The following is a 13,624-nucleotide window of genomic DNA, read 5'->3' as shown; positions in this document are numbered from 1 at the left end:
TGCTACCATGGTATGTGACTGCATATGGGGAAATATTACACATCTGTACATTTAAATTGCTACTATGTATATACTTTTAACAATGATAGTAAATAGTCTTCCGAGACTGAAGGTTGCCAACTGTAGGCTCCCGAGTTGGCCTTTTCAGTCATGCTAGATGCTGTTCCAGAACCATCATTCAGAGCACGAGACCATAGTCTAAATGGGATGCACTCTTGGGTAAGTGTAGGTAAGACTGCAGCTTAGGATTGTTAAAATTTTCCTGCTTGATGATGTCACTTCTGGGCATGACATCACTTCCAGTGGGTCTTGACAGATTCTTATTCTAAAAAGTGGGTTCCAGTGCTAAAAGGTTGAGAACCACTGTTTTAATCCAATAGACTCTCAGTTTATACCCAGTAAATAATTATAAAGCTTGAAAATTTCTGATTTACCTTTTATATTAATTGTGATGCAAAAAGGGATTCAGCCAACATATTTCTGCAATATTGTATGTCAAAGACATATATTATATGTCTATGTATTAGAGATATATATTATTATATTATATATGTGGTTCATGAGCTGCAGTTTGGCCACCCATTACTTATAAGAACAAGATTGTACATAATGCATGCTCAGGGAACTCTCATCTCCTGCATTTCTGCACCAGTTACCTTTCTGGTCCCTCCTGATTGGAAGGAGGAAAGCCGAGAGCAGAGTGGTTTGATAATCCCTGGCACAGAGAGAAGCGGAGTCAAGACCTAATAGTTCTTCAGTTTTGCTGCAGAGGTCCAAGTGTGTGGTTGGGCCTGGGAAGTGAAATTAAGTCCAGAAGGGCTTGGAGTTTGTAACGTGCCCCAGTTAAGTAGTGGTTGATTGAAGTTGCTTTTTTTTGGTTATTTGTACAAATAGATTGTTCTTGTTGGAGAAGCGTGAAGTGCCACATCTTTCATTAGCAGACTTATTACACACAATGCTGAGAAATGAACATTAAAACAAGTCCTACTGCATCATGCCAGAGGCCCATTTAGTACCATAAGTACTTTACTTCGGAAGTTAATGTCGACAAATGACTGCTGTGTGAGTTCATAATTACGAACACACTTGTGGAATGGAAATTTTTAGCAAGGTATCTCATAGGATAGGGAAGAGGACAAAAAAGCTAAATCCTGGAAAGCATTTCTTACATTAAAAATGCTGTGCAAACATTTTTGCAGAGTAAGTACAGTAGAAAGCATTTGTAAACCTGATAGCTGCAAGTATGTTTGTCCAGTATTAAGGGAGAATGGGTGCTGTCTCTAATGGGTGCTGTCATCATCATTATTATAGCTATTGCTGTAAACAAGTTTGGAGAATTGACCCATGTGTTCACGTATGTTTTGACCACTCCCTGTACATATTAGTATGTCATTTTGCAGGGTGTTTTGGATACTTTCAGTGTCTCCACCTCCATTTCAAAATCACTGGTGACTCTTTAGTGGATTGACCAACACCAGTCAATGTTAACTATGTCTATTATTGTTTCTTGGCTGACAGAATCGTCATCAATATGGTTCTTGACCTAATGTAAATGTCGTATGTTCTTACACTTGGGGCAACATGCTAGCGCATGTTAAGAAGGCATCGGTTTATTTGAACAGTGTTTCTCATATGACGTTGCAGGCCACAAAGCAAGGAACTTACAGAATGATTGTACTTGGTGATGGCTGACATTGAATCACAGAATTGTTGAGATGGAACTTAGCTGGTCAGCCCTTGTGTCATATGGCCGTGACTTCTTTCAACAAGAAGAATGCCTTAATTGTAGTAGGGTACATACTTTGCAGAAGGTAAGAAGTTCCATCCCTGGCATTTCTCCTAGTAAACAGGAAAAGACCTGTGTCTAAAACAGCAGTTGTCAGTCAAATTACACAGGAGTGTCCTAGATAGACAAATGGTCTGATTCCATGAAATACAGTGCTATATGTCAAGCAAGCAACCCTTAGACAGATGACTCGTCAGACTTGACTTTATGGAGGTTTTTCTCTTCCTAAACAATGTTGCTGAATTTATTCTACCATTAAGATGACTTTCCTACTGCTCAGTCTGAAATCCAAACTGCAGTTTCAGAAATATCGTTTGGTAGGACTGTGTAATTCTGGTCTGTGAGCTACACTTGCAGGAGAAGTGTAGATAGAACCCTTCTTTTTAAAGTTGACTTTCCATAGGCTGTGATTTGTGGGGAGTTATGTTTTCAAGTTTTCAAGCAGTGCCCCATTCACGTTCTGAAGTGTCACAGTCCTAGCCTTTATCAAATGATATTCCCAAACACATAGTTATGTTCTAAATATGCTTTCTTGCAATCTGAAGTCATTTTTCTGTCATCGGTAGACATGACATCATGAACACCAGTTTCTTCTTATCTCCTGACATTCTTTTAATTATTTGAAAGTCTTTGACAGATCCCCTAAATTTAAGATATCAAGTTATTTTAATCTTTCTAGATTTTTCCATTCCAGACATACTATGTTTTCATAACTTAACAGCACATTCATGTTATGTTTTAGTTTCTTCATTCCCCCCTTCCTATTTTGGGGTTTTCTGACACAGTTATTTTCATCATAAGCCTGTTCAGGAGGAACTAATGCCAGTAGCTTACAAGAGTTGCTCTGTGTATGTGATACCTGACATGTTGAACAAGTTTTTGCAACTGGGGGAATCAATCCCTGTATATACGAGAACAATGTAATGCAAGAAACAATAATTTATGGATCTCACACTGACAGATCTCACCCACAGCTGGAGAAAACTTGCCAATATGTAGCATCTAAATTGCCTTTAACAAGAAATAGGTAGGACTATCGTTTCAAATCAAACCTATTTAAAGAACAAGTTTTGTGTTGTGAGCTGCCTTGGGGGCATTTGTGCAGAAAGACGGCATGGAAGTAAAACCATAAATTACATAGTTAAAATTTTTACTATTGCACCATCAATGGATATGGTAACCAATGAATATGGTTGCAAAGTGTGAGAGATCAGATCACTGCCAACCCCTGCCCAAGGGGCTTACAAATTAGAAGACAACACAGAGTATTTGGCAGAGGGAAGTGAAGGCAGGGGCTATTACCCTGCTTTTCAGACTTCAGAGTACCTTTTCCAAATCTTTAAAGAACGTCTGCATGCTGTAGGATTTGGGGTCATGTTATAGAAGGCATATGTCACCTGTGAAGGGCTCTAGTTGGGTCTGTTGGTTTCATTTGTTGCCCCACTTGAGCTAGGGGTGCCATCTAGAATATACCTATATTATTCTGCCGCTGCATATTTTGGAAGAAGCCTGATAGTGATGGTCCAGCTGTCTTTCCAAGAAGCTTGGCCACAGTTCCTGGTTCCTTTCTCTCTGAGGAACAGCCAACAAGCTTCCAAGGAATCCCAAGCACTCCTCGAAAGCCAGTGCAAAGGTACATTGATTTTTCTGGTAGATCTGCTTGTCCTTCTGCTCAGTATTGATCTGTAGCACTGCAGCAATGGCTGTTTCTAGGCCTCCCCTGTCATTGATAGACTTGTCCTCCATGCATTTGTCTAATCCCTTTTTTAAGCTACCCCAGCTAGTCATTATTACCACAGCTTATGGTTTATAACTAAATACGCACTGTATGAAGAAGTAGCTCCTTTTGACATCCTAAATCTTCCACCAGTCAGTTTCATTTGATGACACCTAGTTCTGTATTTGTGAGAAAAGGAGAAAATCTCTTTATCCATTATTCCCACGCAATGCATAATTATAGACATTTCAGTTATATTCTCTCCTTAATCACTTTTTTCCATGGTAAAAAGCCCCAAACGCTGTAGCTTTTCTTGATATGGAAAGTGTTCTACCCCCTGATCATTTTCATTGTCCTCTTTTGCACCTTTTCCAGCGGTACAATACCTTTTGTAAGGTGTGGCAACCAGGATTAGACACAGTATTCCAAAAAATGGCCACACTGTAGATTTATATAGGAGCAATATAATATTGGCAGTCTTATTCTTGATCCTTTCCCTCATGACCCCTAGTATGGAATTTACTTTCTTCACTGCTACTGCATGTTGGGTCAACATTTCCATTGAGCTGTCCACAATGAACCCCAGATCTTTCCTGGTTAGTCACCGACAGCTCAGTGCATTTGTCCCAACTGCACCACTATACATTCATTGACACTGAAGTGCAGTGAGGTTTAGTACACTTGAATGCCCCATCCATTCCTTGTTGTAGAGAGGCAACAGTGAGGCCGCTCCGAAACTGTTTCGTAGTTCTGTGTATTCATTAACACACTGTGTTGTGGCTAGACTTGCAAAAGAGTTCCAGAGAGCTGCAATTTTCCCTGAGCTGCTCCCACTTCCCACCTCCTCACTGTTCAATAATCCATAAGGAATGACCGTATAGGTCCCATATGAAGTGACTGGCTTGGCCTGTGGGAATGTGAAAACGTTTGCCACATGCCTTCTCTTTGTCATGACCTGGCATGCAACTGTTTATTGCAGTAGGTAGGTGCCTGGATGACATTGTCTGAGAACACCCATTGTTGGAGAAGACATTTGGCTAAAGTGCTTTCGTCATTTCAGAAATGATTGGTGGTTATTGGGAGATAATTTGAGGTGCTCCTGTCTACAGTCACATGTAAAACAGTGTGATATCTGAAATCTGGAACCAAGACGAGCATGTGGAAATTAATATGGGTGTATTAATTTTCCCCCTGATTCCTCTGGGATGATTTTTTTTTCTTTGCACGCAGTTAACAAGAGGGTTGTCACATAATTAAGGAAATATTGTCTAACACAGTAGTTCTCAAATGTTTTAGCATTGGGACTCACCTTAAAAAAGTTTAACTTTACCAGCTGCACTCAGGTCTCTGTGGTTATAATGGTGATTGGGCAGCAGTGCTCCCCCCCCCCCAAAGTAGCAGGTTGTTTAACCCTTGATGTACATAGCCTAATCTACCTTGTCGGTTTTATGAACCACTGAATACTGGGCCATGGACAAACTGGTGGGCCACGGACAAACTCTTTGAGAACTGCTGGACAGAAATTGAATGAACCTGCATGTGAATCAAAACCACGGTTGGTGTTGGGGGAATAGTTGCGATCTACTATTAGGAGCAAAGAAGCACCTTTTCAAGTGGTATCCTCTAAGGAGGAGAGCAGCCGTCCTTCTTCATGGTGCCTTTTTCAATAACTTTTGCTGATGTCTCTTTTCCATCTCTTCTTAGACTGTGAACCTTTTGGGGACAGGGAACCATTTATTGATTTGTTTTGCTCTGTAGACTGCTTTGTGAACTACTTTTTGTTGAAAAGCAGAATATGGATATTAATAATAAAAATCTCAGCTGGGGAGAACAATGAATGAGTGCCGAATTGTGTGAATAACCTCCAGTCTCTTTGCAAGGAGAACCCTGAAGCATTTACCTTGAAGCATTGCTAATGGCAGCCAAGCTTACCCAAAAAGCTTGTGCATCACTACTAATCTGCCCCTTCACTCACATGCACAAAGAAAAAAAAAAAAAACAATAGATGAGTGAAGTGTGTCATCAGTTTAACTGTACACTAGATCAGTGGTTCTCACACATTTAGCACTGGGATCCACCGGGTCAGAATGAGAATCTGTTGGGACCCACCGGAAGTGATGTCATGACCGGGAGTGACATCATCAAGCAGGAAAAATTTTAACTATCCTAGGCTGCAATCCTGCCCACACTTACCCAGGAGTAAGTTTCCTTTACTATCATTGTTAAAAGAATATACATAGTAGCTTGTTGAAAGTACAGGTCCATAACATTTCCCCCAATGCAGTCACATATCATGGTAGCATTAAGTCTAATATATTAAAAATAAAATATTGAAATGAATGGGCACCCAGCTGAAATTGTCTCGTGACCCACCTATTGGGTCCCGACCCACAGTTCGAGAAACACTGCACTAGAGATAGAGCGGAATTAGTGGGCCAGTGGCAAAACTGATCCAAAGATCAGGACTAGCAGTCCCTTTCTGCTGGAGAGAGCGCAGGAGTCAAAGGATAAGGGTGTAAAGACCAGACCGTTCTCTTGTTTGAAAATGGGTTTGAGAAAGCAGAGAGATTGTTCTTGAAGCAAGCTCAGGGATAGGTGATGATCTTACTTGGCTCAAGTGAGGGAAGCAGGGCAAGAAAGTTGCATCTGCTTTCCCAGGGGAAAGAACTTGTTGTAAATTGACCCACAAAGATGGCTATCCAGACCTTGCTGACACAGTGGCTTATTGCATTCAAAAAGAGAAGTGGGGGGAAAGGTTGGAAAGGAGAAGGAAATGGGTTTATTGATCCTGGGCGCTTTGTGGTCCTTGGAATGCAACTGGAATGGGGGTGGCTTAACACAGCACCTGTGGGTCAACAGATGACAAAACTGGCAGCAAGGCAGTGACAGGAGGACTGAAGAATAAACGCATGTGGGTCCTGTGACCCAGCTTTATATATTTTTTTTTCTCCCACAGGTGGGATGAGCTTATCAAGGAACTTTCTTTTGTGATTCTGTCGCCCTTGATGTCATCTCCTTAGTCCTAAATGAGTCCTTCCATTTTTCTTGCACCTGGCTGAGGATGCTTATCTAGCTAGGAGACCAGTTTCTCCATTAGCATGGATTATATTCAGTCATGAAGTTGGTGAGGGCAGATCCTTTTTGTCCACAACTTTGGTCCACAACTTGTTTGCTCCAAGTCAGGAAGCTCCTCTGAGGTGGCTCTTGTTGCCAGGGTCAGATGTGCTGTGCAAAAAAGCTGTGGTCGCCCATGGAACTTTCCAGAGAAAAAGTGGTTAAAAAATCCATTTCTAATAATATAAATTATGTAAGTGAACTTAGTCCAGTCTCTAATATACCTCCCAAAGTATATTGGCAGAGAGAGGTGGGGTGGTGCATCGGTGGGAACCAATGCTAGCTGGGCCTCTTTACTCCAAGTTACATGGGGCAGTAGATGCATTCAACATGGCTTAATCTTTCAAGGCCTGCTTCATTCTCCATCTCATTGCACACAATTTGGAAATTGTTACTGAGGAAGCGTAGTTTCTGATGATGTTTTCCCAATTCTTTCTCCCATCTGTTTTGGTAGCCTTAAAACATGCACATACCTGTAGCGCTAAGCAGCTAGCTATTAACACCTTGAACTTCTACAATGTGGTGCAGTGCAGTAAAAATTTTACTGTTGTCTTTTTCGCATTTTCCATTCTGACCGGGAACAAGTCAATGAGGAGGTGCAGTCATCGGATTTTTAATGACAACTGCAGCATAGATAAATAACCATTCTGTAACCACTTACGATCCCAGAATTTAATAGCTGTTTGGTGAAGCTGGTTATTGGGGAAAGGCTCATAAATTCATCTGATTTTTTTTCTTTCTTTCAGAGTGGCTGAGAAGGATGATGTGCTCCAGTGAGTAACAGAGTTGCATTTTTACTTATTTTGACAGATAAAGAGAGACAAGCCAGACGTGCTCCCAGATTTAAAAGATGTCGTCCATGAGAAGATTAATGCCCTGGAAAGCAGAGACAATGATCTTGAATTGCAAAGCCATGAAAAATTTGTCCTTTTTAAAGAACAGCTCAAGCAAATGAAAACTCAGTGTAAGTCATTTCTTTATTGTTAATTATGAACCAAGCTTCAATACAACCAGTGCTGCCCTGTTTTCTCCTGGAATGAGGGAAGGCCACTCTGCTGAGTTCCTTATAAAATCTGTGCCTGTGGAATGAGCTCAGGCAGGCAGGATGTTGCGAAAATCCCCAGCAGGAATTTTAAGTGGGAACTATGGTTGAGCTCATTTACAATTCTCATTCATTCACCTCCTCTGTTTAAACTTTGTGCCATAGAGATATCTGCGATACTTCACTTTGAATGAACTTGTAGCCTTAAATATATTCCGCAGAAGCCCAATTTCATTTTAATTCACCAGCAAATTGTTTTAAGACACAAAGGCAATAATCAGGGATCAAGTCTTCAATTGCATTTCTCTCCCAGGACTCAATGAGAGGTATCACTTTTAAAGTTAAACACATAGCAGTTAAACACATAGCAAGTAGGTAATAAGGAGTGATTTTCTTGAGTCTGTCTCTCACGGTGCCAGTCCTATTTGCATACATATATAATGTAAATCTTGCTTCATAGCCTGTTTTTATGTTTGAAGGTAAGTTTTTTTATTTTATACAAATGGTGTATTCTCTTTTTGATAGGATCTTTCAAAAGTATTAGGTAAGCTGTTTTCATTTTGTCACTCTAACAAATTGCTCTAGTTTCACAACCCAGGATGTGTTGCAACCCTAAAGAGACCTTTGCTTTAATCATGGAACTATATTGTTGGAAAATGCTTACGGTGTCTGTTCCCAGGTTTGCTGCTTGTGTACACAAATCACGTAGTACTGCAACATATTAAAATCCCTATGGCACAATTCAGTTCTTGTTTTTTTTTCTTCTTCAAACTGTGCTCCAGGGATCCTCAAGGGTGGACAAGCTTCCCTGAAAATCAGATAGCCCTCCAATACAAAATCCTCCCCAGACATGTACAACCACAGGGGAGTCTCTGATGTATCCCAGGATCCCCTCCTCTGCCATCATTTCCCTGCCCCTTCCCTTTGCCATATATGTCTATTTAGGTTGTGGGCAGTGACTTAGGGCGCAATCCTAACCCCTTATGTCAGTGTTTTCCAACACTGACATAAGGGCAATGCAGCTCTAAGGTAAGGGAACAAACATTCCCTTACTTTGAGAAGGCCTCCATGAGTGACACCCAACTGCAGGATGCAGCACATGTCCCATTGGCACCGCTATGCCAGTGCTGGAAAGCACTGACATAATGGGTTAGGATTGCACCCTTAGTTACTGTTAATTTTATGTGTGCTATATAGTGCTGTGTTTTTAGGCACTTAAGAAATAATACAGATTATGAGGAACATAGCCAACATGTTCTTGTGAGCTAGACATTCCCCAGAAACCTCTAGCAGGCAGGAATTCTGTGGAGGAAACCCATGCATCCTTCAGCTGAGTTGTGTGTTAAAGGGTTGACTGCAGGTGGAAGTCTTGAAAAGGACTGGGCAAATTCTTTTAGGTTCTCTGGGTAATAAAATATGACAGTTCCTAGCCAAGATTGTGAACAAGCAATTTGAATATAGAGAGAAAGTTACAGTCTAGTTACAGTTACTTCTAGCTCAGTGAAACAGCTATTAAACATATCCTGATCTTTTGGTAGTAGGGAAGAATTTGCAGGTGTTTGGCCAGAGCAGGCTTGGGTTTTGGGTAGTCAGGTTCTGAAACCCTGGTGGGGGTTGTGGTAGGGTGAATACGGCTCTCAATCAGAGAGCCAGAAGCATGTGTATGGTCTAAACAGGCAGGGATTGAGTTGTAGAGCAGCAAACAAATATCTGAGGGTAGGTGCAGAGTCAAAACCAAGCATAAACCAGGAACCAAGGCAGCAGTCAGGAAAACTAAGCAGGCACAAACAGCATCCTCACTCCAGAGGTGAGTCACTGACACTTAGGGGCAAGCTGTGAGCCTAGGGCTTTAGGAGCTGTTGGAGTTGGCTAACTGGGATACTTCAATAGGCTGGTATAATATCCTTGGTGGTGCCATTATCTGCAGTTGACTAGCTAGAATATCAGGAACTTGCAGAATAGCACTCTTAATAGCGCAGTCCTATCCTGTGCTGAAACAGGTAGGCCAGGAGGCCTGAGCTGTATTGAGTGCTTGATTGGGGCCAGAAGTTGCTCAGCCAGAGGCAAGGGGCAAACTCTTCCCCTTATGCCTGGTAAGCCACCATGGCCCCAATGGGTCTCCTCGGACTTGCACCACCTTAGGAGGTGGCACAAGTCCAAGAAGAACGGAATGGCTTTGAGCCGCTCCGTGCTTCTTAGGGAATGGGGTTGGGATCCAGCATAACTTCCATGTCCCAGCCCTGCCTCCCGCTCCCCACCTGCCCACCCCATGGAACGCCCTTCACCCGCCCTCTCCCCGTCCTGGAACGCCTCCCTCCCACCTCCTCCCTGCCCTTCCCAAGTCCCTGCGTCGGCCGAGCTCGATGCAGAGGCTGGATGCGTCCCTGTGCCAGCCCAGCCGACTTCCAAGAAGGCACAAATGTGCTTTACAGCTTTACAGCACGCTTGTGAGTCTCAGCTTAATGGGGAGTTAGGATTGTGCCCTTAATGATTTATAAGGATAGTATGCATGGGAACATAAAAATCACTATTTTAGCAAATGATCTGTAGAAATGTCAATGTTAATGTACTCGATTAAATGCTAGCAGCTGCACTAGCCTTTTGAGTTGCATGTTTCCTTCCTACCCTTGTTAAAAAATGTGTTGCTTTTCAGAGTAAGAAGTGCTGTAATGCTCGTCCCTCATTCCCCCCCCCCAGAGTATTGAGCTAGCAATCTATGTGACAAAGACAGACAGTGGTACTTGTGAGAAATCGGGACAGTCGGCATGTGAATCTGTGCGATGGTGAATCTGGATCAATGGGGTTGCCAAGTCTACTCAATTTAGGGGCCTGACAAATGGAAGCAGAAGTCCATGTCAATGGAGGCATTTCTGTGAATTTTATAACTTTATGGGAGGACAATATGAATCATTATTCCACTGTACTTCATAATGTGCAATTAGCGCACTTTTAGTGTGCAAGCGTTTTCACAACTGGTGATTGCTGAACTCCCCCCTCAATTATTTGGAATTGTCTTGGCAAACAAGCTATTTTCAATACCCCCCCCCCAAAAAAAACAACAACAATCAAACCTCCCTCTCCCCCAAAGCAAATTTCAGATCCTGTCCCACTTTTGATCACATCAGGGGGTGCATGCAATGGCGTAGCTAATGATCGTGTAGCCTGGTGCCGAGCTCAAAATATTGCCCTGGAAGTGATGTCACAACCAGAAGTGACATCACAACCGGGCTTTTTAAAAAGTGAAAATTGGGAGGAACCCACCTCCTCCCCCCCAGCTGCTCACCACCCACTTGGTCTGCTGCCTCACCCCAGTCAGTGGCATAGCTAAGGCACCTATCTGCTACCCGGGTTCAAAGAAGATTTTGTAGGGCCCCCCCCCCCCCGCATGATAAAATCAAATTTAATTGAGGGAATAAACAAAAAGTTATTGGTTCCATGCTGTATCATAATAACATCTCATTGAAACTCAGCACAATCAGTCCTCATAGGTCAGTTTGGAGTTAAGCAAATCCACTTTTTGTTCCACAAAACAGTTGTGTTTTCATTTTCTGGTTAATTGGTCATACCTTTTGATAGAATACAGATATTCCGGTGCAGTTTGTTTCATTGCACTCTGCATTAAATTACCTTTCCCATGATATATAGCATGATGGTATTATTCATACAAACCAAGATGTTCACAATCTTGGTCACTAGTGTCAAGCTCAGCTTGTTGCCCCCCTAAAGCTTGATTCCGGGTGCAACCGCTACCCCCTGCACCCCCTTAGCTACGTCACTGGGTGCATGATTGGATCTAAAAACCTCCTCCCAAAGTACTTGACTCTCTTTTCTCAAAGTACTCTTTTCTTTTCATGGTTTCTTGACAGTACTGGCACTGGTAATGACAGGGAGGGGGCTTCATCCCCCAATGTTGCAATGACTGCATACTTAGCAAAATCCCAGATCAAGGAGCCTTGGGATGTGCAAGTTCCAGCACACCTGGTGTCCATACCAAGGGCTCATGTGCCCTGGGAAAACTACATTTCTTAGATTTCTAGCACCTGGGAGAGAAGCTTACTAGCTTAAACAACAGTTTATGAAGAAAAAATAGCATTTGCTTTGTCACCTTGGTGACCATTATAAGTAGAAGTAGTTTTGCTACCTGGCTCAGAATATCCCTAACTTCAGAGCTATTAATACTGTCAACCCCTGGCTCTAGAGCTACAGAATTACGTATATGAGGTGTAACCAGTGGGGTCTGTGTGACTATTGCTGAGCTTAAGGATCACAGTTATTGCTAAAGCTAGCACCTGCCCCTGCGTGAGCCCTCTGCAGAAGCGCGTGTGGCCTCTGGGACACCAAGTGCCTCGGTAACAAAGTGCCAGGTAAGGCACCGCGAGTTTAGCCTCAGTGCGAGTTCAGCAGCAGGGTGAGGAGGCCAGGGCCCCAGACACTGTCCTTCTCTTCCCTTGAGAAGAGGGCAGCAAACCAGTGAAGGGTTTTTAAGTACCCCTAAGCAAACAAACAAACTATGCAGTCAGAGAGCCAGCAGCAGGGTGGGGGCTATCTAGTGTTTTCCATCGAGTGCCACATGTATGACTATATGCCTCTTGGGCATGTCATGGGTGTGTCCTCGGTGCAAGGAGCTCCAGGGACTCCAGGAACGCGTCCGCTCCCTTGAAGCCTTGGTGGCCGACCTGGAGAAGCAGAGGCAGGCAGAGAAGGACCGTGGGAAGACTTCCGGGGATGATCAGGCCTCGTCCCAACTTTAGGCGTGCAGCTCCTCAGCTGCCCGGGTGGGAAGTCTTGGGGCTGGAGGACGTCATCCTGGAGAGGAGGGAAACAATCCCCTAGGGCAGGGGTCGGCAATCTTAAACATTCAAAGAGCCATTTGGACCCGTTTTCCGAAGGAAAAAAAACCTCAGGAGCCACAAAACCCTTTTGACATTTAAAATGAAGATAATACTGCATATATAGTTTTTTTTTAACCTTTATGCTCTTATAGGTCCCATTTTTATAATGTAGCCCCCTCTTATAGCTTTCAGTTAGTTTTGTCATACATTCTTGTCCTGTGTTTTCAGATGCCTGGTCCTCTATGGTGTTTTGCCTGATTCCAAGGCCATTCTGTGCCTCAAGAATTATGCCCACTTTAAGCAAATTAGCTCCCCTTCTTTCCCCCAACAAATGACCCTGGTTCTACCCTGTAGTCCTGGTGGACCCCACCTCCAGGGTAGCTTGACTGTTCAACCTGCAGAGGTCCTCTTTCCTGCCAGCAGCCTCCCACCACTACAGCAGCCCCTTGGTCCTCAGCAGGTCTTGGGCACAGCAGCCACACTTCAAACTCCAGTGTCTCCAGCAGTTAGTCACACAGTCAGTCAGAGTATCCAGGGCAGAGTCCAAAGTCAATAAGCCAAGTCACAGTCCAAGATCAGATTCCAAAGTAAGTCAGTCAAATCAGAGTATTCAAGTCAAAGTCAATAAGCCCAGTCAGTCTCCTCTCCAACCTGCACTCCTTCTACAACCCACACCCCTTTCCTCAGGTTCTCCTTATATCCCTGAGGGCCCTATTGCCTTCAAGTGGCTGCAGCTGTGCAGCACACTCTGCTGGATGCCCAGGCCTTACCCTTAAAGGGGCCACTGCTGACACCACATCTACTTCCTCACCAGATCTTCCAGGATTCTAATACATAATACATATGGGGGTTATGACATCTGCTTATCTTACATGGATACTAAAGAACTCCCCCCACCTTCCAGAGGCACCCTGCTGGAAGGGCGAAAGGACACAGACTCTGGAGGTGGGGAAGAGAAGAAGGGGGGGGGCAACCACAGGCCAGCTTCCGCCCTGCCTGCCTGTCCTCCCTCACTCAGGCTGCAACCCTCTCCACATTATCCTGGGAGTAAGCCCCATTGACTACAATGGGACTTCTGAGCAGACAAGTTGGTTGGAGCTCTCAGGTTGCAGTCCTCTCCACACTTTCCTTGG

At 43.5% G+C, this 13,624-nt stretch overlaps 1 protein-coding gene across 2 annotated transcripts in view; it reads left to right on the top strand.

Moving 5' to 3' along the window:
• Nucleotides 1-13,624, top strand: part of NSMCE2 (NSE2 (MMS21) homolog, SMC5-SMC6 complex SUMO ligase) — a 228,362-nt gene that overhangs the window by 86,271 nt on the left and 128,467 nt on the right. For both annotated transcript variants that reach the window (XM_066623846.1, XM_066623847.1), the window contains one exon: nt 7,428-7,581. In XM_066623846.1, coding sequence (XP_066479943.1) covers nt 7,428-7,581 — 154 coding nt within the window. The remainder of the gene's footprint in view (nt 1-7,427; nt 7,582-13,624) is intronic.

Source organism: Tiliqua scincoides, chromosome 4 (assembly GCF_035046505.1).
Source record: "Tiliqua scincoides isolate rTilSci1 chromosome 4, rTilSci1.hap2, whole genome shotgun sequence".
Lineage (NCBI taxonomy): Eukaryota > Metazoa > Chordata > Lepidosauria > Squamata > Scincidae > Tiliqua > Tiliqua scincoides.
The sequence above is the reverse complement of the archived record's forward strand: the minus strand, read 5'-3'. Positions and strand labels throughout refer to the sequence as shown.